Source organism: Mytilus californianus, unplaced genomic scaffold (genome assembly GCF_021869535.1).
Source record: "Mytilus californianus isolate M0D057914Y unplaced genomic scaffold, xbMytCali1.0.p SCAF_21, whole genome shotgun sequence".
In the NCBI taxonomy this organism is placed as follows: Eukaryota; Metazoa; Mollusca; class Bivalvia; order Mytilida; family Mytilidae; genus Mytilus; species Mytilus californianus.
Window position 1 is genome coordinate 8,002,640 of NW_026262670.1, and position 24,540 is coordinate 8,027,179.

General features: G+C 34.2%; 1 protein-coding gene across 4 annotated transcripts in view; it reads left to right on the forward strand.

Moving 5' to 3' along the window:
* The window catches only part of LOC127731862 (uncharacterized), an 897,808-nt gene that overhangs the window by 831,347 nt on the left and 41,921 nt on the right, over positions 1-24,540 (forward strand). For all 4 annotated transcript variants that reach the window (XM_052240725.1, XM_052240723.1, XM_052240724.1 and 1 more), the window contains 3 exons: positions 7,880-8,067; positions 18,201-18,270; positions 19,732-19,956. In XM_052240725.1, the coding sequence (XP_052096685.1) occupies positions 7,880-8,067; positions 18,201-18,270; positions 19,732-19,956 (483 nt within the window). The remainder of the gene's footprint in view (positions 1-7,879; positions 8,068-18,200; positions 18,271-19,731; positions 19,957-24,540) is intronic.

A 24,540-nucleotide genomic window follows, 5' to 3' on the forward strand; every position in this document is an offset into this window, starting at 1 on the left:
CCCCACCCCTAAACCATATATATTCTGGTTTGTCATGCTAAGATGGTTTGAATGATATACAGGGTTAGTCCCCAGGGGTTATCCCGACCCCCTGCCATTTGAGAAAGTTCTAATATCTTGCAAATGGTCGAGATCCCCACCCCTAAACCATATATATTCTGGTTTGTCATGATAAAGCACATCATATGAAATACAGGGTTAGTCCCCAGGGGTCACCCCCACCCCCTGCCATTAAGAAAGTTCTAATATCTTGTAAGTGGTCAAGATCCCCACCCCTAAACCATATATATTCTGGTTTGTCATGCTAAGATGGTTTGAATGATATACAGGGTTAGTTCCCAGGGGTCATCCCGACCCCCTGCCATTTGAGAAAGTTCTAATATCTTGTAAATGGTCAAGATCCCCACCCCTAAACCATATATATTCCTATTTGTCATGTCTCGAACATTTGAATGACATATACGGTCAGTCCCCAGGGGTCCCCCCCACCCCCAATGTTCTAATATCTTGTAAATGGTTGAGATCCCCACCCCTAAACCATATATATTCCTGTTCGTCATGTAATGAACATTTGAATGATATATAGGGCCAGTCCCCAGGGGTTCCTCCCCACCCCCAATGTTCTAGTATCTTGTAAATGGTCGAGATCCCCACCCCTAAACCATATATATTCTGGTTTGTCATGCCAAGATGATTTGAATGATATACAAGGTTAGTCCCCAGGCATCACAAATGCATATAACTTACTGGACCAAACCAATTTTCACTGGAAGTTGCCCAATGTCAGGCGACCCTGGGAATTACGAATTATGGGAGCTTCGTTTGGGAGACTTCGTAACAGCATCCTGTTACATTCATTTCTTGTTAATACTTGATTTTTTTTCTCAGTGAATAATGAACACAAATTTAAATAAAAATTAGTTCTTTTGATTGTTGAAAAAGTGCATTTTCAATGCCTTTTCCTGCAAATTATTACGTCAAACTTCAATAAAAAATATACTACACCTTTCTTTGAAGATTTCTATTTCCAATCATGTCAAAATCATTTAATTAAAAGAAAGAAATATTAAATATCAGTACCCCTTCTTAAAATTAAAATATCAAAACAAGTTGTATCAATATTGAGAATTCATTATTTTGGGCAATTTAATACATTTGTTTACGTAGCATCCTGAAAATAAAATAAAAATCTTCATCTTCAGTGTCATATAATTTTTATAAAAAACCATTAAGTGATCCTAAGATGAGTTAAAAAAATTGCAAACCAATGTTTAAACATATAAACATTTCCAAAAGCAACCATTTGCAAGTAAATTTACGGAGACAAGCTTGTTTCATTAGCAGAAAAAAACAGTTATCTTTCTTAATTTAATGCAAGAGTGATATATCCAGGTTTTTTTTATGTTCACCACAATACCTGAGAATATGATTTGAAATTATGCACACATTCTTCTAGTTTTTTCCATCAGTGATTTCGATTACTTTGATTGTCAGAAGTACCGTAGACGAAGTACATATTTTTCTGAGAATTTAATGAGCAGAAAGGATGATTTTAAAAAGGAAAAATAACACTGGTTATTTTTAGGGAAATAATTTTGAAAATGATGACGCGTTTTACATTTCAATCCTTGTGTTTGTCTGTTTTTTTCAGTTCCTCATTTTTTTTTTCTCTTTTCATCAAAGTGTTAACACAAGTTAAAACATTTTGGGCAAAAATCACTTATCGCAAGGTGTGATGTTTGTCTCTATATAAATGTCTTACAGTAGCTGGAATAAATACAGAAATATTAAAAAATCAATTAAAAAAATATCCAATTTACTGTTAAACCTGCTAACTTCCCGTTTAATGGGGATAACCCACATGAGAGGTGTTGACCTGTCCTTATAAAACTTGATATATTTAGACAAGGTACGTTAAGAAGAGCATTCAGAGGAATAAAAAAATATTGAACACATGTATACTCATTTAAAGCCATGTATGTTTTTCTTTAGTACACTAATGACATACATAGGTATGCATTAGGTCCTCGTGATACTACTGATAATAGAAGGACTGCTTCATACCTTGACCTTTTCCTCAATATTGACATAGATGGGCGACTTCACACTAAAATCTATGACAAACGGGTTGAATTCAACTTTGTACCCCAGCTTCTTCGAGTGTGAATTCGCATTGCTATACGACTTTTCTCGGAATTTATATATCCAACATTCATGTATTTAGTTAAAATGGTCACAGCACTAATTGGTTGACAAATTTTGGCCAAAATTATTGTGGTTTCCAGATGTCATTGTTTGAAATTTTGCCCAAACTTCAGGGAACCTAGCTTACAATGTAATTGGAAAAGGACAGAGCGCCTGTTGATTTTAGGTACTTTATGTCGAAGTTAACAAGTCACAGTGCATATCTATAGACTTGATAGTATTGTTGCCAGGCAACTGGACGTCTTTCAGTTATGACTCACATTTTTACTTATCTAAGGTGGATAATATGTCTTGTAGTGAAAAACATCCCTATTTCTTTAGAGTTCACATGATTAAAGGTCAAGGTCACAAAATTATTTGATAAAAATGTGTGTTTACGTTCAGACGATTTGCTCTATTATTTCTTTTGTTTTGAAAAACTTAAATATGGGTAAAATTCTGCTTTTTTATATCTTTAGAAATATATGTCAAACCTCATCAACTAAAGTCGGAAATAGTCAATCGGATGAAAAACAATATTTACCAAGTTTTGTATCTCAGTCAATATCTTTTCAGACAGAAAATAAATTTTTATCGAACTTGCATGGATATTGTTTAACGTCATTAAAGGTCAAATTTCCAGTAGCTTTATTTTTGAATTGACGTCTGTCTAAAACTTTGGTCTCCTGGAAATTCAAAAAAATAATTGGTTTCTAGGTAGAGCATGTCCTTAAACCGAAATGTCAACTATAACTCAAGTTTGACATAAAAATGATCAGACTGAGTATAAAAAGTAAATAACAAAAATACTGAACTCCAAGGAAAATTCAAATTGAAAATTGCCTTATCAAATAGCCATATCGAAAGCTCAAACACATCAAACGATTGGAATATTTAAACAACTGTCATATTCCTGACTAATAGGACAGGCATTTCCTTATGTAGAAAATGGTGGATAATCCTGGTTTTATAGCTAGCTAAACCTCTCACTTGTATGACAGTCGCATAAAATTCCATTATATTGACAATAATGTGTGAACAAAACAAACAGACATAATAGGTAAAAATGTCAAAAATGAGGGTACAGCAGTCAACAATGTGTTAAAATCTTAATCACTATAAAAACAAACAAATATATCAACAAAGAAAAAAATTATATATATTTAGACAAAGCACATAAGCAAACACGAAAGACAAGCATACACAAAATGATCACAGCACAACAACACATTTGCGGGATGCATAATAACCGAGCCACGCCATAATGATATTACCAAAAAAGGACTAAACAGTAAAGGTGAATAATTCATAAAGACAAATAAAAGCGCACTATAACTCGTAATTAAATGATAAACAACGTCAGTACCTAGAATCTATACTTCAATAGATATAAGAAGATGTGGTATGAGTGCCAATGAGACAACTCTCCATCCAAATCAGAATTTGTAAAAGTTGACCATTATAGAACAAAGTACGGCCTTCAAAACGGAACCATGGCTCACACTGAACAGCAAGCTATAAAGGGCCCCAAAAATAACTAGTGTAAAACAATCAAGACCATCAACTATTATTTGTGAAATTGATACGGAATATTTATCAGCAAGGTTTTGGTATATTCTGATGATTTTTTTAAGAAAAGGACGAGACGTTTGTTGAAATAACCCTGGTTCGTCAACTGTTTGCTCAGACACTGGTGAAAAAGACGTTTTATAAAGTATGGGATTCATCTGCAAGCTCTTGAATACCAAATAAGTTGGGAAATGTATATCCCATATGCAGGCGAAGTTGGTATATTGCTACTGAATGGGGATGGAATTGAAAATTTCAAAATTAGAATCGTCTCGTTTGTCATATATTATTGTACTGAAATGACCGCCTATGTCAAATTCGAGGTATAAGTCTAAATATGAGGCAGAGGAAGCCTTGTGTTGTTTCTTTGATTTCTAGTTCTATAGGATAAATTATACAGTTTTCACCTATAAACCGAAAAAACAGTACCGCAAACTCACAGAATCAATAATCAAAGCTGGGCTTTTGCATCCATGGTCTTCCTTAATTTTGCTAATATTTGTTTATCGAAAAATGTATTGTCAAAAACATTATATTCCGAAAGCGCTTGTGACCATTCATAATAAAACATATATAAATATAGGTTTCGTAACGAGTGAGAATGGGATTTTTACAAGTTGTGAAACCTATTTCTATTATAGAATATAATATGCTAAATTAAAAATTCCGCGAAATGTTGAACTAGTCTTTTGCGCATTTCAGTATGACGTCATATGTCTTTTGCCGGTGTCAAACTTTAACATCAGACATTTTAAGACTTTTTGTACGATTCAGAATGTAATAAAATTGGACAAAAAGAAGATTATCAGGTGTAATATGTGAGCGTTATTTTTATATTATTGAAGAAATCACATATGGCCATTGCCATGGACGAAATGTACATCGTCTAAACCTTTGAAAGTCATCGAGTAGCCAATGGAAATGCCGTAATATTGTCTTGTAATGCTGGATAAGCAAATAGAATTAACGCAGATTTTCGTATTACTTTTTCGTATCTCACTTCGTGCAGTGTGATACCAGAAATATCTATTCATGCAAGAAATAGATAACAGGCTACAACCATAAGAGAATAATGCATATCACATAATGATTATTCAATGATCCAAATTTCCATTCAGGAATTAATTTGTATACTGTAAATTCAGAAATTATTGCGTGCATTTATTATTGCGATTCGCCAACCACCGGCAAAAATGCGAGGTTTTATTTTTGCGATTTGCCGACCTCAAAAAAAATTTGTTTGAGCTAAATATTATTGTAAGTCACAAAATGTTTGTTTTAATCTATGGATCAAGTTACCTTCCGTATGTTTTCTGTGATTGAATACACATTTCTTATCTGATGTAGCTTGTAAAGGGGATCTAGAAACTAAGTTCAATTACTAGTACTGTATTTGTTGTACATGCCTACTTTGGGGATCTAGAAACTTAATCGAACATTGACCACGTGCAGAAGATTAGTGTAGAGCGAGGCCCGGCTTGGGTAATTATAGGATATTTTTAGCTTCAAAGGAAAATAAATTACAATATTAAAAGTCAATAATCACAATCAAAGTAAATTAGGTTTGGCTTCCGAGTCCTTTTATGCATACAAGCGAAGTTGAGAAAAATAAAATTCATCATAAAGTGTTAGGCTTGTGGCACATTGTTACAAATAAATTTAATTACACATCTAATAATTCAGCGTTGATTAGCAAAGACTCATTTAGACATGAATAGGAATGATTTTTTTTTAAACGCCATTAAAGTTAAAAAAAATGTCCATGTGGAAGTACGTCACAAAGAAACGCTCCCCTGACGACATCGTCTTGAGGTTGCCCGATCCTGAAAACGCTATCAAAAAAGATGCATCTGATAATATAAAAGCCGCTAACACTGAAATTGTCAACTCTCTTGCTACTGATGCGTCAACTACCAGCACAAAACGGGGGGGTCAAGAGAAAAGCCAGCAACAACCACTACACACCAGAGACCCGTGCTAAAATAGCAAAATATGCCACTGAACATGGTAATGTTGCCGCTGCCCGCAAATTTAGCAAAGACCTCCAACTTGACATTAAAGAAAGTGCAGTACGAGCCATGAAAAAGAAATATCTTGTACACTCAAAAGAATCTAAACACCAACCTGTCAATGGTGATTTAGACAAAGATGTAGGAGCCCACATACGCAGCATCAGAGAAGCCGGTGTCATCGTAAACCAAGCTATCGTTATTGCAACAGCCCGTGGACTTGTCAGACACAAAAACCCCACACTACTCAGTGAAGCTGGTGGATCGATACATATCACCAAGACATGGGCCGTATCCTTCCTAAAAGACTTGGGTACGTCAAGCGAAAAGGTACCAAAGCAGCCAGAAAACTGCCAGATGACTTTGAGCACCAAAAAAGTGAATTTCATCGCATCATCACCGAGACCGTTACCAAGTACAACGTGCCTCCACAACTGATCTTCAACTTTGACCAGACTGGGTTAAAGATCGTCCCTGTATCTAACTGGACATTAGAGATGGAGGGCTCAAAGCAAGTTGACATTATCGGTTTAGAAGATAAACGCGAGATTACAGGTTTACTAGGTAGCACATCAGATGGTTGTCTCTTACCACCTCAGATTTTATACCAAGGTAAAACAGACCAGTGTCACGCAAAATATCCGTTTCCCTCCGACTGGGACGTTTTCCACACAGAGAGCCACTGGAGTAACGAACAGAGTATGGTGCGTTACATTGAGACTGTCCTTGTGCCGTATACCGACAAAGTTAAAGAAGAGTTAGACCTGCCGATACGACAGCAGTCAATTGCCATATTTGACGTTTTCCGTGCACACAGGTGTCAAGACGTCCTAGATGCTTTGTTGAAGGCTCGGATTCAACACGTTTTCGTACCCGCGGGTTGTACTGGGGAACTTCAGCCAATGGATCTCAGCGTGAATGGTGAACTCAAAGCTGCTATGAAAAACGAATTTACAAACTGGTACGCAGATATGGTTGCTGAAGATCTAAAAGATTCATCCACCATCAACAAGGTTGACCTAAGACTTTCTGTTCTCAAGCCGTTACATGCTAAATGGTTGAGTAAAGTGTTCACTGAGTTGAAGTCAAAGAAAGACATTATCTTGCTAGGTTGGAAAAAGTCTGGTATAAGTGACTGTATAAAGTGTTAAATTGAGTTTTTAATGAACTACATGTAGTGTTGAACTTGTGCTTAATGAACAATAGTAGCTTGTGATGACTTATAAATTGACTCTTGAAAAAACTATTGCCGTACTTGTGCTTTATGAACAATATTATCTAATGATGATTTTTGTTATTCTATTGTCTATTATTTATTTATTGTAATAAATATTATTAGATAATTTGTTTTTATTTCTCACTTTCTAAAGGTGTTTACTTATACCGAAAATACACATGCTTCACTGAACAATTACAAACAATATTAACAAAATAAAGTAACATCGTAATTTGTCACTGGATACAAGAATCGAACAGCATGTCAATAGTAATTTTCCCATTCATAAAAATTCCCGGCAGCTTTTGATCAAACATAAACATATTACAGGCACATTTCCAATTAAAAGTCAAAGTGTTATAAAAATGTCACCTGGCTTCGCTGATTACACAGATTAGCGGAAATAAGTTGTAAAAACACATTACCCTTAAATGCCCTAGGTGAAAGGTTACTTACATCACACCACTGAACAAAGGGAGATAAATCAATCACAAATTGACGAGGGAAAAATGAAAGTAACAATGCGAGGTTTAATTATTGCGATCGTCGGCCGCTCGCATTATTCGCATTAATAAAAACCTCGCAATAATTTCTGAATTTACAGTAATTTAACCAATGGTGCATCTCCATAAGGCAACGTTGAGATTAGACTGTTTGATTTCCTATACCCTTTTGGTTTAAAAGTCTGGAAAAAAATTATTGCTTCCAATACCTTTGTCTCAAGTCATGAAAGTGTAGGAAATGTTATTCCAGGAAAATGCGTCATGTGCCATATATTAGTTTGATACATTGGTTATAAAGTTTGTATTATCCATGGATGATGGTATAATGTTTCTTTGCCTGCAAGTTTATGATTTTGTTCATAGTATGATATTCATTTTGTTATTTCTTTTTGTTTTAGGTTCTGATATCGATGTTAAGAATCTCACAGAGTTCTTCTCCATGCTACAATATCAGGTAGAATGTCGATCAGATATGACAAAGAAGGATTTACAGGATTGTTTCAAGGGCATTGAAAGTGAATACCTAACAGAAAAGTCAGAGGATTATCATTCCTTTATCTGTGTAATTATGAGTCATGGAAATGAGGTATCACATCTTTATATTTTTAGCTCACCTGGCCCAAAGGGCCAAGTGAGCTTTTCTCATAAATTGGCGTCCGTCGTCCGTCGTCGTCGTCGTTAACTTTTTATACTTCTTATATTGGTATATCATGTCGTCGTCGTCAGCGTCGTCCAAAGACATTTGGTTTCCGGACAACAACTTTAGTATACATTGTAAGTAAATAGAAATCTATGAAATTTAAACACAAGGTTTATAACCACAAAAGGAAGGTTGGGATTTTCTAGTTTCCAGACAATAACTTTTGGGACTGTGTATGGATCTCTCTGAAATTATACCACAAGTTTCCATACCACTTAGGGATGGTAAGGATTGACTTTAGGGGGTAATGACTCAAACCGTTTAGGAATTAGGGGCAAAAATAGGGGAAAACAAGGCTTTCCTTGTTAATCGACAATTACCTCTAAGTACAATGTTTTGTGTTTGGATTACCTCCCTCACACTGCTTTTAAATTATGTATAAAGAAATGTTGTATTGTCTTGAGGTGATTAGCTATCAATTTATTTTAAGAAGTTACTATTAAAATGCTGATTAAGGAATATTAATTTTAGACATGAATTTTTTTTTTTGGAAAAAAGAGGGTGGGGAGGTAAAAAAATTGTGGTTTGGTGGGGGGAATAAAAAGAAAATTATGAGTGGACATTTTTCTTTAGGGGGGTCAATTCGCAACAGCATAGTGTATTGCACAAAAGCAAAAAAACGGGGTAATTTTTTTTTTTTGGGGGGGGGGGGGGGGGGAGGGGTATAATTCGCAACAGCATAGTGTATTGCACAAAAGCAATAAATTGAATTTAAATTCAAATCATAGAACCAATTCTAAGTTCTTTGACTACAGTTATACCATGTTAGAAACCTATTATGTAACAAATATTTAATTACAATCCAAATTCAGACTTGGATCAAGCGCGAATATTGTGTCCATTTTTGCCCCAACTGTTCAGGGTTGGATCTCTGCGGTCGTATCCAGCTGCGCTCGGCATTATTACATTTGAAACTTCTTCTGGAGAACCACTGAATGGAATCAAACCAAACATAGCATGAATGTTCCTTATGAGCTGCTGACCAAGTGTTGTTACTTTGTAGCCGATCCATCATCCAAGATGGCCACCAGCGGGGGATTTAGTTTAACATAGGACCCTATGGCCAATACAAACAAATGTCTTTTTTTAGAGAACCACTGAATGGAATGAAACCAAGCATGGTATGAATGCTCCTTATGAGGTGCTGTCCAAGTGTTGTTACTTTGAAGCCGACCCGTCATCCAAGATGACTGCCATCGGGGGACTTAGTTTAACATAGGACCCTATGGACAATACATACAAATGTCTTCTTTTAGATAGCCACTGAATGGAACGAAACCAAACATGGCATGAATGTTCCTTATGAGGTGCTGATGAAGACCTGAATAAATGTATCTTTATAGATTGAGTCCTACTGTAAACTACAAAAATATCAAGAAAAGAAGATTTACACATAAGTCAACATGAGCCAATTTTTCAATTGGCATCTTGTTGAAGTTATTGTCCTTATAAAGTCATTGTTAGCTCACCTGGCCCCAAAGGTTTGATGAGTTTATACAGATCACATAGTGATTTCCGCGCTTTAAGTACAATATTACCGTAAAATTAAGGACGTGAAATACCATTTTTAAAAAGTTTTCTACAGGTATAGCCAACTTTACTAATCAAATCTTTGTATCTATGAAAGAATCTAGTAAACGTTTTAAGTAATTTATTGTAACGAAATCCCTGACTTAATAATTTACCAGGGATGCATTGATTACGTTCGTTAAAATCTATGACATAACTACACACATGGGCATAACGAACGAGTTGGGATATATAAACACCGTATGATGGATCCAAAGAAACATAGCCATCTAAAAAGGAAAATTTACAATAGGGAATGACAAATCGTCTCTTTTGTCGTAAATTGTAGTATAGAGTTTCCCTTTAGAAATTGAAATGTCTAAATCTAGAAAAGGACAACTACTTCTGTTTATGTTAGATTTAGTTAAAAGTAATTTCTATAAAGTATATTTAGAGAACTCTTGATTATTTAACAAAAACATATCATTCAGATAAGGATAGGTATTATTGAATGTATCAACCAAATGTAACAATGATGTGTCTTTACTGAGTTTGGTCATAAACTGAGATTCATAGCAATACTGGAATAAATCTGCTATTAAGGGGGCACATTTAGTGACCATAGGAATACCTACTACTTGTCGATACACTTTATTGCCGAAACGACTTACGTACATATATATCTGTACTTAGTGTCTTTTTGTTGTTGGGATATACAAGTACCCGGCCATGTCCACTCTGTGTAGTATTTCTTGTTTGTATCCATCTGATGAATTAAGCCTTTTTCAACTGATTTTTATAGTTCCTTCTTATGTTGTACTGTTACACTACTGTACCAGGTTAGGTGGAGGGTTGTGATCCCGCTAACATGTATAACTCCACCACATTCTGTATGTTTGTGCCTGTCCCAAATCAGGAGCCTGTTATTCAGTGGTTGTCGTTTGTTGATGTGTTACATATTTGTTTTTCGTTCGTGTTTTTGTACATGAATTAGGCCGTTAGTTTTCTCGTTTGAATTGTTTTACATTTGTCATTTCAGGGCCTTTTATAGCTGACTATGCGGTATGGGCTTTGCTCATTGTTGAAGGCCGTACGGTGACCTATATTTGTTAATTTCTGTGTCATTTGTGAAGTATATGCGTCACACCACCAATACATTATTGGTTGCTTTGCGAGTACTTGGAGTTTATTTTTTATTCTAGAAATGGGAATATCATGGACCCTATAATTAATTTCAAAATTGTTTTCAAAATGAAATATACAAATAATAACAGTATTAATAATGTAATTCAAATAACTGTATAGAGATTTTTTTATCAGATTTTTTACATTTACACCAACTTTTACAGTAGGCAGAAAGAGCGTCTTTAATGACCTGAAGGAACATATCTAAAACTAGATGTTTCACAGTCCCAAGTGGAAGGAACATTATTTTCTATATTGACGTGTGATGTAACTGACGTATAATTAAAATCAAACTTCTGCTGTTGTTTTTGTTGAGCCTGCGACATTTGTCGAAGACAGCTCGACATAGTGATAGTGATCCGGCGGCAGCGGCGGCTACTACGGCGGCGCAGTAAGCTAACTTCTTAAAAGATTTATATGTTAGAAGGTGCAAGACCTAGATGCTTCATACTTTGTATATAGATGCCTCATGTTAAGAAGTTTTCGTCTGTCACATGTCCATTGTCCTTGACCTCATTTTCATTGTTCAGTGAATACTTGAAAAAAAAGTTAAGATTTTTTGTAATGTTAATTTCTCTCTTATGATGAGTACTAGGATAACTATATTTGGTATGTACGTACCTTGTAAGGTCCTCATGCCTGTCAGACAGTTTTTACTTGACTTCGACCTCATTTCATGGATCAGTGAACAAGGTTAAGTTTTGGTGGTCAAGTCCACTTCTCAGATACTGTAAACAATAGGTGTAGTATATTCGGTGTATGGAAGGACTGTAAGGTGTACATGTCCAACTGTCAGGTGTCATCTGACCTTGACCTCATGTTCATGGTTCAGTGGTTATAGTTAAGATTGTGTGTTTTGGTCTGTTTTTTCTTATACTATATGCAATAGGTCTACTATATTTGGTGTATGGAAGGACTGTTAGGTGTATTTGTCCAACTGGCAGGTGTCATCTGGCCTTGACCTCATTTTCATGGTTCAGTGGTTATAGTTAAGTTTTTGAGTGTTGGTCTTTTATTCTAATACTATATGCAATAGGTCAACTATACTTGGTGTATGGATTGAGGGGCAAAAGATACCAGAGGAACAGTCAAACTCATAAATCGAAAATAAACTGACAACGCCATGGCTAAAAATGAAAAAGACAAATATTTGCTGATGTACATGTCAGTCTCGCAGGTTTTATTTGACCTTGACTTCATGTTCACGGTTCATTGGTAAGTGTTAAGTTTTTGTGTTTTGGTCTATTTTTCTTAAACTGTAAGCAATAGGTCAACTATATGTGTTGTATGGAAGGAATGTAAGCTGTACATGTCTGCCTGGCATAGGTCATCTGACCTTGACCTCATTTTCATGGTTCATTTATCAATGTTTAGTTTTCTTGGTTAAGTCTGTTTCTTAGAAACTATAATCAATAGGTCAACTATATCCCATCCAGTGCATTAAATGATTGTAAGGTGTACATGTAATTCTTGTTTGGTTCATATGACCTCGACCTCATTTTCTTGGATCGTGTTAAGTTTATGTGATAGTTTGTAGTAAAGATTTATATTTAGGACTATCAACAACATAATATCAATGATTAGTAAAGAAGGCGAGACATTTCAGGGTGTGCACTCTTGTTTTTTATAAGAATACGAAATAATGGGTGGTTCTATATTATCAAAATATTGAGGTATTTGGCTTTAGATGGTAGAGGCATTGAATATACTTGATAAGTCAATAAAATTAACACCTCTATTTATATATTTTAATTTAAGAAAATGCCGTTTATGATTTTCAGGTTTATTGATACAAGGAAATAGCCTGTGGTGACAAAAGGCTGTAATAATACGGGTGTATTCATACAACGGGCTAAAACAAGAAATTTTATTACACTCCAGGAAAAAAGCATATAATTTATTTATTGGTATCTGACACAGTTTGCATAATACTTGATGTCTGCCATTATTTTTTATTATAGATAACAAATCAGCAAGTGTATAATTTAATACGTTGATTACGATTTTTGCGTTTACCATGAGACCTATTATTTCTAAGTCGTGTATCGACAATATTAATGACATCGATAGAAGTTTTGGATATGTTCCCCTGTCCTAATAGTGTGTCATTGAAACCAAGAGGATAAGCTGTTTGAAGTCTTTTTAAAAAAATCCAAAATAATTCGCAAACTTCATGTGATTTTTCAAATTGCTTGTGTGATTCTCCTGGTTGTTTCTGAACGGTTTCAAGTGGTTGGAATTTTATAAATTTTCAATTGTGGTTATATATATAAAAAAAGAAGATGTGGTATGATTGCCAACGAAACAACTCTCCACAAAAGACCAAATGACACAGAATTTAACAACTATAGGTTTCGGTACGGCTTATCTAAATGGTGATATATCAAACTTTTGATTTTTTAAGGTCTACGAAAGCGGTAAAGGTGTTGATTTCTTCTGTAATACTCTCGTCCTGTTTGCCCCGCATATTGAATACCATTCTTAGGTTGGGTTAAAGTTACCACATATATAAGGTTTTGGGTTTTTCAGGTAATGTCACAGGAAAAGGAGAGCGAAAAAGCTCTCCCGTTCACTGTTGACTTTACAGTATTTTGAGAAGTTAATCTAATACAGGTTAGTCACTTTTTACATTGCACGGAGAAATTTGTGGATATCCACGTGCATTTTTGTTAAACAATCTTGCTGTAGAGGCATTACAAATACTTTTGTTTAAGCACGTGGATATCCTAGAAGTTGTGTTGTTAATAATTTTCTTTCCATTACGTAAAATCATGATAATTAAATAGAGGTATAGAAAAAAAAAGACCAGAGATTGTAACATTGAATAAGGATCACAATTACAGAATAGGAAATAATAAGCAAAGCAGTAAAAGAGCTCTTACAAAAACTGTTATATAAGGCCCAATGTAAACACTTTAGTATTACAAAACTGACATATAACAAACATAGGGCAAAAACAGAGATTTTAAGAAATCTTAGTAAAACCATAGCAGGGGGCAATAATAACATAACAGGCGAAGATGAGTATTTATACATTCAAACACCATAATATATAACTTACAATTAAGAAAAAAGATATAATACACATGTGAAAGCTCTCTCACAGGCAAACAACGTCCTCTTTTAGAGAACCACTTAATGGAATGAAATAAAAACATGGCGTGAATGTTCCTTATGAGGTGCTGATCAAGTGTTCTAACTTTGTAGGCGATCCATAATCCAAGATAGACGCTAGCAGGAGAACTTCGTTTAGAATAGGACCCTTTGAACAATAAACACAAATGTCTTCTTTTAGAGAACCACGGAATGGAATGAAACCAAACATTGCATGAATGTTCCTCATGAGGTGCTGACCAAGTGTTGTTACTTTGAAGCTGATCCATCATCCAAGATGGCCGCCAGAGTGGGACTTAGTTTAGCATAGGACCCTATGGTAAATACATACAAATGTCTTCTTTCAGAGAACCACCAAATGGAATGAAATAAAACATGGCATGAATGTTTCTTTTGAGATGCTGACCAAGTGTTGTAACTTTGTAGGCGATCAATCATCCAAGATGGCTGCCAGGGGGGACTTAGTTTAACAAAGGACCCTATGTTAAATACATACAAAAGTTTTCTTTTGAAGAACCACTGAATGGAATGAAACCAACCATGGCATGAATGATCCTTATGAGGTGCTAGCCAAGTATTGTTACTTTGTAGCAAATCCATCAACCAAGATGGTTGCCAATGGGGGACTTAGTTTAACAAAGGACCCTATGAGAAATATATACAAATGTCTTCTTCTAGAAAACCGCTGAATGGATTGAAACCAAACATGGTATGAATTATTTTTTTGAGGTACTGACCAAGTGTTGTTACTTTGTAGCGGATTTGTCATTGTTCTTATACAGCCATTTTTTACAATTTCAATGCATTTATTGGTAATTTCTGTAAACTTTACAAAAGTTTTCTGCTTTTGATTAAATTAGGGGGCCAATATTAAACCAAATTTGCTCTCAATCATTATTAGGAAATGCCTGTTGTACCAAGTCAGGATTATGACAGTTGTCCATTCGTTTGATGTGTTTTATCATTTGATTTTGCCATTTGATTAGGGACTTTCCGTTTTGAATTTTCCTCGGATTTTTAGTATTTTTGTGATTTTACTTTTTTTTCAGTGACTTGTTTTATGTTTTTTCATTAATGCTCTCTGGGGAAACTGTCCTGAGCTTTCTTATCCAAAACCTTTTCCGAGCAAGTCTGTCGGCCCTTGACCAACCCTCGTTGTGATCTATGATGGTGATGGTGAGGTTTTTGAGATAAGCTTGGGCGTGCCCAGGTGATCTCAAATGGCGACTTACTGTGAGGTCGGGCTTGGAGGTGTAGTCACTACGATAACCATTCATGTGTTTGTTGAATGGCTGTTCTGTCTCGCCAACATACTGCATGCCACATCGGCACTGAAGAAGGGATACAACATTCTGGGTCTTGCAAGTTAAACAAATATAGTGTACACAGACCCAGTGGAGTGGCAAGTAAATGTTTGAGTATTCAGTATTTGTTGGCAAGTCATATATCGTCTGTTACCACACAACTTGCACCATCCTGCAGTTGAACAGTTTTTATTAGATGAGACGTCAGCTCTCACAAAAAAGTCTTTCAGACTTGCTGGTCTCCAAAAAGCTAAGACAGGAAGGGAAAGATTTTGGGTGATTGGCATTAATTTGCCAATTGGCACGGATCAAACGTGAGAGGTTTGTAAAGGCGGGATTGTATGTTAAAACAAAAGGAACTATTTTGCTGCGCCTCTTCTTTTTGTACTGTAACAGGTCATTGCAGCTGTTATTGTTAGCACGCGCAAAGCCCTTATCTATATCCCATTTCTTATAACCTCTTTTGGTTAAAAATCCGCGAAGTTCCTGTAACCGTTTAGTGACAGCCTCCTCAGAGGAGCAAATCTGCTTCACTCTGAGAGCTTGACTGTACGGGATACTTTTTGTACAGTGTTTGGGGTGACAGCTTTGGGGAGAAAGGTACTGATGTTTGTCTGTAACGATTTCACCTTTAATGGTGAAAATTACCTTCAAATAAACGGGACAGCAATGGGGACGAAAATGGCACCGTCTTACGGAAATAGGAAAATTAGAGAAACACATTATTTCAACATCTTTATCCAAACCTCTGTCTTGGTTCCGTTTCATTGATGATGTTGACATGAAATGGATTGAATCCCAACAAAAATTGGATGGTTGTTGGGATTCAATCCATTTCAATGTTTGCATGTCTAATTTTTTGTAAATTTTTTATACGAGCTCAAAAAAATTTTTTTGTGGTCCGTATATATTAGTATCATGTCGTCGTCGTCCGAAGACATTTGGTTTTCGCACAATAACTTTAGTATAAGTAAATAGAAATCTATGAAATTTAAACACAAGGTTTATGACCACAAAAGGAAGGTTGGGATTGATTGTGGGAGTTTTGGTCCCAACAGTTTAGGAATTAGGGGCCGAATTGGGGCCCAAATAAGCATTTTTCTTGGTTTACGCACAGTAACTTTAGTATAAGTTAATAGAAATCTATGAAATTTAAATACAAGGTTTATGACCACAAAAGTAAGGTTGGGATTGATTTTGGGAGTGTTGGTCCCAACAGTTTAGCAATAAGGGGCCAAAAGGGATCAAAATTAAACTTTGTTTGATTTCATCAAAAATTGAATTATTGGGGTTCTTTGCAATTGATATGCTGAATCTAAACATGTACTTAGACTTTTGATTATGGGCCCAGTTTTCAAGTTGGTCCAAATTGGGGTCCAAAATTAAACTTTGTTTGATTTCAACAAAACTTGAATATAAGGGGTTCTTTGATATGATGAGTCTAACCATGTATTTAGATTTTTGATATTTGGGCCCCGTTATCAAATTTGTGCACATTGAGGTCTAAAGGGTCCAAAATTGAACTTTATTTGATTTCATCAAAAATTGAATTCTTGGGGTTCTGTGATATGCTGAATCTAACCATTTATTTAGATTTTGGATATTGGACCATAATAGGTAAATATCCAATCTAAAATTTTTAACTTCTTAGACCACATTTATTCTGTGTCAGAAACCTATTCTGTGTCAACTATTTAATCACAATCCAAATTCAGAGCTGTATCAAGCTTGAATGTTGTGTCCATACTTGCCCTTACTGTTCAGGGTTCGACCTCTACGGTCGTATTAAGCTGCGCCCTGCGGAGCATCTGCTTGTAATCTTTTACAGAAATCTTCTCTGAAGCTGCTTTGACAAATTTAACCAAACTTGGCCACAATCATCATTAAGGTATCTAGTTTGAAAAATGTGTCCGATGTCCCCGCCTGCCAACCAGCATGGCAGCCATGGTTAAAAAATGGAACATAGGGGAAAAATGCAGTTTTTGGCTTATATCTCTGAAGTTAAAGCATTTAGAGCAAATCTGACAATAGGTAAAAATGTTCATCAGGTTGAGATCTATCTGCCCTGAAATTTTCAGACGAATCAGACAACACATTGATGGGTTGCTGCCCCTGAATTAGTAATATTAAGGAAATGTTGCAGTTTTTGGTTATTATCTTGAATATTATTACAAATACAGATAAACTGTAAACAGCAATAATGTTCAGCAAAGTAAGATCTACAAGCAAGTGAAGAGGACCAAAATTGTCAATTGACCCTTAAGGAGTTATTGCCCTTTAAAGTCAATTTTTAACAATTTTTTTCGTAAATTTTTGTAATCTTTTACAAAAATCTTCCCTGATGAAACTACTGGGACAAATTTAACCAAACCTGACCACAATAAATATTAGGGTATTTAGTTTAAAAAATTTGTCCGATGACCCCTGCCTGCCAACCAACATGGGCCACATGGCTAAAAATAGAACATATGGGGTAAAATGCAGTTTTTGGCTTTTAACTCTGAAACTATAGCAAAAGTATAATGGTTGCATTATTTTATGCATCAATTGTAAACAAAAATATCAGGTGAGCGACACAGGTTCCTTTGAGCCTCTAGTACTAATCATCAAACTGCTATTTATTTGGTATGTTTAAAAACGCATATCTTTGCAGTCTTTGCGACGTGTTTGGAAATTTTAAAATTGTACCAGCGTCTTTAAACTGTTTTATTGTATAAATTTCACGATTGTGATAGTTTTATAATCAGAATAGATCGACATGATTCATTTTACATCGTGATCATACTGATGAAGGATATCTGTTATCCGAAATATTTAATATTTGTTCGTTTTATTGTTATTTTTTGGTGATGTTGTACCCTTTTAGACTTGTTATATACATGTATGTCTTTGAATGTGTTATTTCAGAAAGGATTGAAAACAAAAGATAAAATAATCACTGTCAAAGAAATAAAAGAGCATTTCAGAGGATTTATAGGTAGGTTTGCATTATTTGTGTAGAAATTGACATTATTCCTTGCACTTTGCTTTGGTTCTCTGAACTGAATATGATTTTGTAAATATATGGCAGTCGACTCTTGCTTGGCACTCATCAAAAAAAAAAAAATTCTCACTCCAATTTAAGTTCACTGAATTCAAAAAAAAAATAAGGGTAAATCATGAGAAGTTTGGACTCAAAGAGAGAATTACAACAAGCAAGATTTGATAAATAGATATGATTATGTTATTAAAAAAAATCTAAATGTGAATAATCCCATGATTTTATATTATTATTCATGGGCTTGTGATATTTGATTTGGTGCTTATTTGGAAGATCTTGTAGAAAACTACACTTAAAACGGGATAAATTAGTTCATTTTTGATAGTTTCATTTCAAGGCAAAATCATTCTTTACAGGTGAGTCTATTTGTGGAATTTATACTTTCTATTTTATTAATTTCTATTATGCAGTTATTCAACAAGATGACAACAATTAAATCATCAAGAATAAGATTTAAAAAAAAGGTTTATTGGAATGGCATTCACACTTTTTTTTAATACCTAACATCTTGTTAAACATCATTATTGCAGTAATGTTATATTTCTGTAATAAAAAAAAACTTCCAACTAGGGTATGGAAATGGCTGTTATTTCGTCTTAATGATAATTTTGACTGATGCCTATTTCTTGAAAAAGATTCAGTTGCCTATATTATTACCTGTATAATAAACCTATTTTTTTCACACGAGTACACAACAATTGCGTAATTAGAATACTGAAATGCTTTGTTTTTAACATATCTTTGTATTGCAGTCAATTCTTAATAAACTGATAACTGTTTTATTAAGGGAGTTAAAAAAACATATACAGGAATGATAAAGTAGTTTCAGATGACCTGGCGAAAAATGAAACAGCCTGAACAAAGCACTGAGGTCAAAACATGTAAAAGGTGTAAAAGCCAACGCTGATACTACTAAACTTATTACGACCAATCTTGAAGGGTGGAAAGTGTATATAGAATTGTTGTTGTTACTTATACTCAAGGCTATTGGTCACCATTGGGACCATGACTAAAAATAGAACAAAATGTTGAAGCGAATAATTGTCTAATACATTTATAACTGGGGTAGCTATGGGATACTTGAGAAGTGATATTATGTTGAAAGCAGTTATGGTTGGAGAGAAACTGTTAAAATTAAAATTGATTTTCAAGTAAACTGATAAAATAATTTGTCCTAAATGATTTCATTTGAAGTTCAAAACTTGGTTGACTGCCTAGGGATGGCCATTCGATTTTTAAATATATCCAAGATTTATTAAGAAGCATCTAGTTATTTTTTGTTTGTTTGCCCCCCTCATTTCTTCGTGTTTGTTTCATATTTGAATGTCTTTATTTTCATTTTTGATATCTATCAATATCTCCCGCATGCAATTCATATGCTGTCATTTTTAATTTCAGACAAACCAAGAGTATTTCTTATTCAAGCCTGTCGTGGAAAAGCAGTACAAGAGATGGCTGATGGATCTGATTCCCCAAACAGCATGCAGGATGAAATTCTTGAAAGAAGAAGTTGTGTACAATCAAGAAATCCCAAATCAGAAGAGCAATTATATACTGATTCAGAAGACAGACCCAAATTACCAAAAGATGCAGACATCATAGTAGCACATGCAACAACATCAGGTAAATTTATCATACGCCTCAAAAAGGGAAGTAATAGTGATACATATGTCTGTCCGCCCACCCGTTTGTCAAAAGTTATACCAAGTCTTTTTTAATCTAACACAATGTATTGGAACACAACATAAAGTTGAATTTGTTGATTTTGACATTTACCGTTCAAGAGTTAGTCCATATGTTAACTTTAACGTTTGGTTTTCTTCCGTTTGTGGATTATAATGATAAAACCATTTGACTGAATCTTTTGAAACTTCAACACAATGTTATTTACCATTACATATAGGTCAAGTTAGTTTTTTGACATTCAAGAGTCTATATGCCTTAAGCTTTCTTAAAAATTTACATTTCTTTGGCTTCTGAATGATAATTAAAATACTACTTGACCAAACAAATTTGGAAATTTGAACACAATGTTCAAATGATGTTATGCATAAATAGATGAAGGCCTTGATTTGGACATTTAGTTTTCAAGAGTCCCTTAGTTACCTGGAATTTTAGGGGTTTTTTTTATTTCATAGTAATAGCGAAAGAACTGTTTAAGGAAACCTTTTAACAATTTTATACTATGTTACGAAACATATAAAACAAGTCATTTTCAATTTGAACATTGTTTAGTTTGTTTTTGCAAGCTTGTGTACCTGTGATCACTAGATCACCTTATTCTAGTGTCATCTTCTAACTTTGCGAGTTTGAACTAGATCTGGCCAGGTAAGAATGTTTTATAAAGAAGGGTTCTGTCTAACCCTTTGAGCGCCGAGACGTTGTTTTTTCACATGGTTATGTTGCCATACATATTTCAATGACGTTACTAAAATGATACATAACGTAACGTCAACACATTACCTACATGCACATGCACGCTATCCTCGTTTATCGATTAATTGGACATCTCACCCATTCGGGGAAAGTTCCCATATCTCCGGCGACCTTTGAGTTAACTTGAGTACACGTAGCGAACTTTGCGTATGTTCAGTGATTTTCATTTTCGGGCTAGAATTCGAAGTTAATTTAATTTTATTTTTATTCTTTTCTAGAATACTATTAAAAAAGACGACAATATGGAAATGAATGAAGATTCTTATAGCATGATAAATATTATTAACAGTGAAGATATTTTGAAGAAAATATAGCTCAAATACTGTATTTTGATATAAAGAGGGTGGTAAAGGGTTATTTTCGTGTAACGTGTTTTGCCATTTTTATTTCACGTGCAGCCGTAAAAAAAGTTTGTTATTCACCGTGTTTTCTGAAATCGGTAAAAAGATCAACGTGCAAGACATTTTTAATTGTTCGTTCATCGTGAAATGGCAATTTTATTTCGCGTTTTTCCGTGCAGTTACTCCCTCTCTTTACACCCCTCTATAAAGTATCATCATATGTAAGATTTTATCTTATCATCAAATGATTAAAAAAAAATGAGCAGTGTTCTCAGTTTCTTCATACTTAGCGCGGGTCTGTTTTTTTCTAAAGCACCATCGACAAAGAGTTCGACTTAACACTTTGCAGATCTTTTCATATCACCACAAAATTAGAGATACCAGTATATAGCATTGTAATAATTCAACCATCATAAGTCTCAGCTTATTGAGTAATAAATAGTTCAGCGGCAAATATTTCATGAATATACAACAATACTTATCTTTTTTTCTGATAACGTATAATCTGAAATAAATTTGCTTTAACTTAACAATTGTGTGACTTATCCTTCATTTTGATTTGCCGATTTGGTTTTGAGGAATGTCACTTATTTTTAATAGACCAGTACATGTAGTAGTGAACATTTAGCATCCATTTTGCTTCTTTTTTTATATATAGCCTAAACTGATTTTTTTTGGTATTCAAGTCGATTAATATTTTACATGTCAACGGCATGCGAATTTTCATAATTTCACTAAATGTTTATTTTTCTATGCAACACTTGATGTCTAAATTTAATGTATTAATATCTGTGGTTCAAACTGAATTGACCTTTTTATGGAGTAAGTCAATTTTTGGGGAAAGACGGCTTCAAGCCGTCAATCCCCTATGTGGTTGACCAGACTGACATCCCCTCACGTCATTCATTTTGTTTTTATAGTGTGGAAAACACCCCAAAAAATCTTACTGAGATTGATGAGAAGGAGACACACAAATGAATAGATTGACATTAATCACTTTTTTACACATTTCCCTTCTGTTTCTCGCGAAATGATCGCATTTTCAGCTCTCCCTTACACTATTTACGTTTCTTTTACAATCCGGAAAAATCAGAATGACGAGATATTCTAAATATATCCAACCTACATTATAGTGACGTCATTGTTGGAATGCCACACTACGTAGAAGCAGGGATATCCTTTACTGATTATTTAAATCATTCTCAGATTTCGTGTACTAATTTAAAATTTGTATTTGTTCAATTTAAACATAATTATGTTTGCTGTAGATGATTCAAACAGCAACATGCAATGCTTTAATTTGTAGGTCAACTTGTAACTTTCACAGCCTTGGGGATACATGAGATTGGGGAGAGAAACGACAGTTTTCATTTGTTTCTGTTAAATTCTGTTTTGAGAATCTTCCTCCAATACAGGAGCACCTCAATTGATGAGTAATTATCCACTAAAATAAAAGTTAATGTATCAGAACACTTATAATGTGGCATTTAGTATATGATTAATAGTATTCCATTATTACTAAATTTGTGTACCAACATAATCATTGTAATGGTAAAAAAAAAAAAAATTAATTAAAAATGTTGCATTTTGTAGTTTAAACCTATTTATTCATGAAATTTACAGATATATATCAAAATGTAGGATCTGGAAACAAGCGTCAAACAGTTTACATCAATTATATTGGTTTTTATTAGTACCTGTATCCCTGTGATGAGAGTTGTAACTGGGAACTTTATCAATGGAAATTTAAAACTGAGTAGATTTTTCAGTCCTCACTTTCTTGTGAAAACAAATAAAATCTTAGAGTACTGTCACAAATGGAAAATGGCCCTAGCCTGCAGTTCAGTGGTACACAATTAAAATTTCAAAAAATATTGTAGTAGTTGTTGAATGATAGAATTCAGTTGAATTTTAGATAATTAACTTTCAAGTTTAATCGAAGGTTTTGATTGAAAAGATGCAGATCTCTTCCATTGGTTCGAATTGAATCCTTAACTAAGGAAACGAAATTACATTAAACAGCAATTGATTTCAGTATTATCAACCTTTCTACATGTTCTAGCTGTTCTTTTTTTCATTCTTTATATGAAGACTATCAAAAGATACCCCCCCCCCCCCCAAAAAAAAAACAACAAAAAAACAAAACAGAAACAATGGCCGTCTTTCACCTCAGAGCTCTTCAGCTCTTTGATTTACAGATACTATTTCTAAAAATGGTTATGAACTTAAGTTCAGTAACGAACACAATTATAGGTACAGGTTAAAAAATACTTTTCTGCATGTGCTAAATACATGTCCGACTTAACCTCAGTTTTGTCATTAAATGGGCCTGTCGATAAAATTATTTTATGTTTCTTGTTGCGATCATTAACATCGGAAATCTGATATAGATCCCTTTTTCTTTGGTGTGATTTCGGCAGAAAATGAGGAGAAACTATTAAATCGTAAAGACACATTCTTTTGGCAAGAGTTTTTTAAGGGATTTCTTTAAAATCGATATAGCCCCAAAGGCTTGAACTATTTTCCTTCATTGATTCCTACATTATGATGTAGTGTTTATTTTTTTTTTAAACTAGTACATGTATACGGTTTGTTTGAAGTTTTAAATAAAAGAGGTAAATGTTGGTACCAATAGTTTACTCCAATCATAATTACGGACGACGTACTTTCCGTTTGACTGTGATTGATTCTTCAAGTTTTGAATTTGATTTGATACATGCACAAATATAATCACAAACTGGTCGACTTACATCAAAAACCCTTCTCTAAATTTTAAAAAGATCCAGACTCGGTGAAAATTAGATTTTAACTCCAGGACACCAACAAATTAACAAAGATATATAGAGATCAAATTACAGTCTGAAAAGAAAATAATCGGACATAAGCATTATACGATATTTCAAACACTAAAAGCAAAAGTATAAATTGGCTGTGAATAAATTATTGGAGACTACCAATATTTGCTATATCATTCATGTCCTAAATCAAAATATAGCAGTCTGATATCAACAAACACAACCGCTTGGACAATAAAAAAACCACTCAAATTCTATCGAAAACAACGACTGGGACAAGTCTCAGACATGAGTGGAAAACATCGCCGATGACTGACACAGATAAATGGTCCCGGGTTAAAATGTGTCATTCATATCCCATCCATAGTTAGATAGAAGATAATACGCAATTTAAGACGACCCTTTCTTTTCCAGTTGAAAATTTGATTTTTAAACCTAACGGAAACATTTAAAAACACTGGTCTTAGAATTACAAGAGATGCCTCATTATATGTTTTCCATAGCTCTTTTTGATTATATCTTGATGTTTTTCATATTATAGTCATACGAAGTAGCTAGATTGGAGTCTTGTTTAATCTTTCATAGTAACGAAAAAAAAAACTCGATTCAAAATGATGACAATAGTGTAATAATTT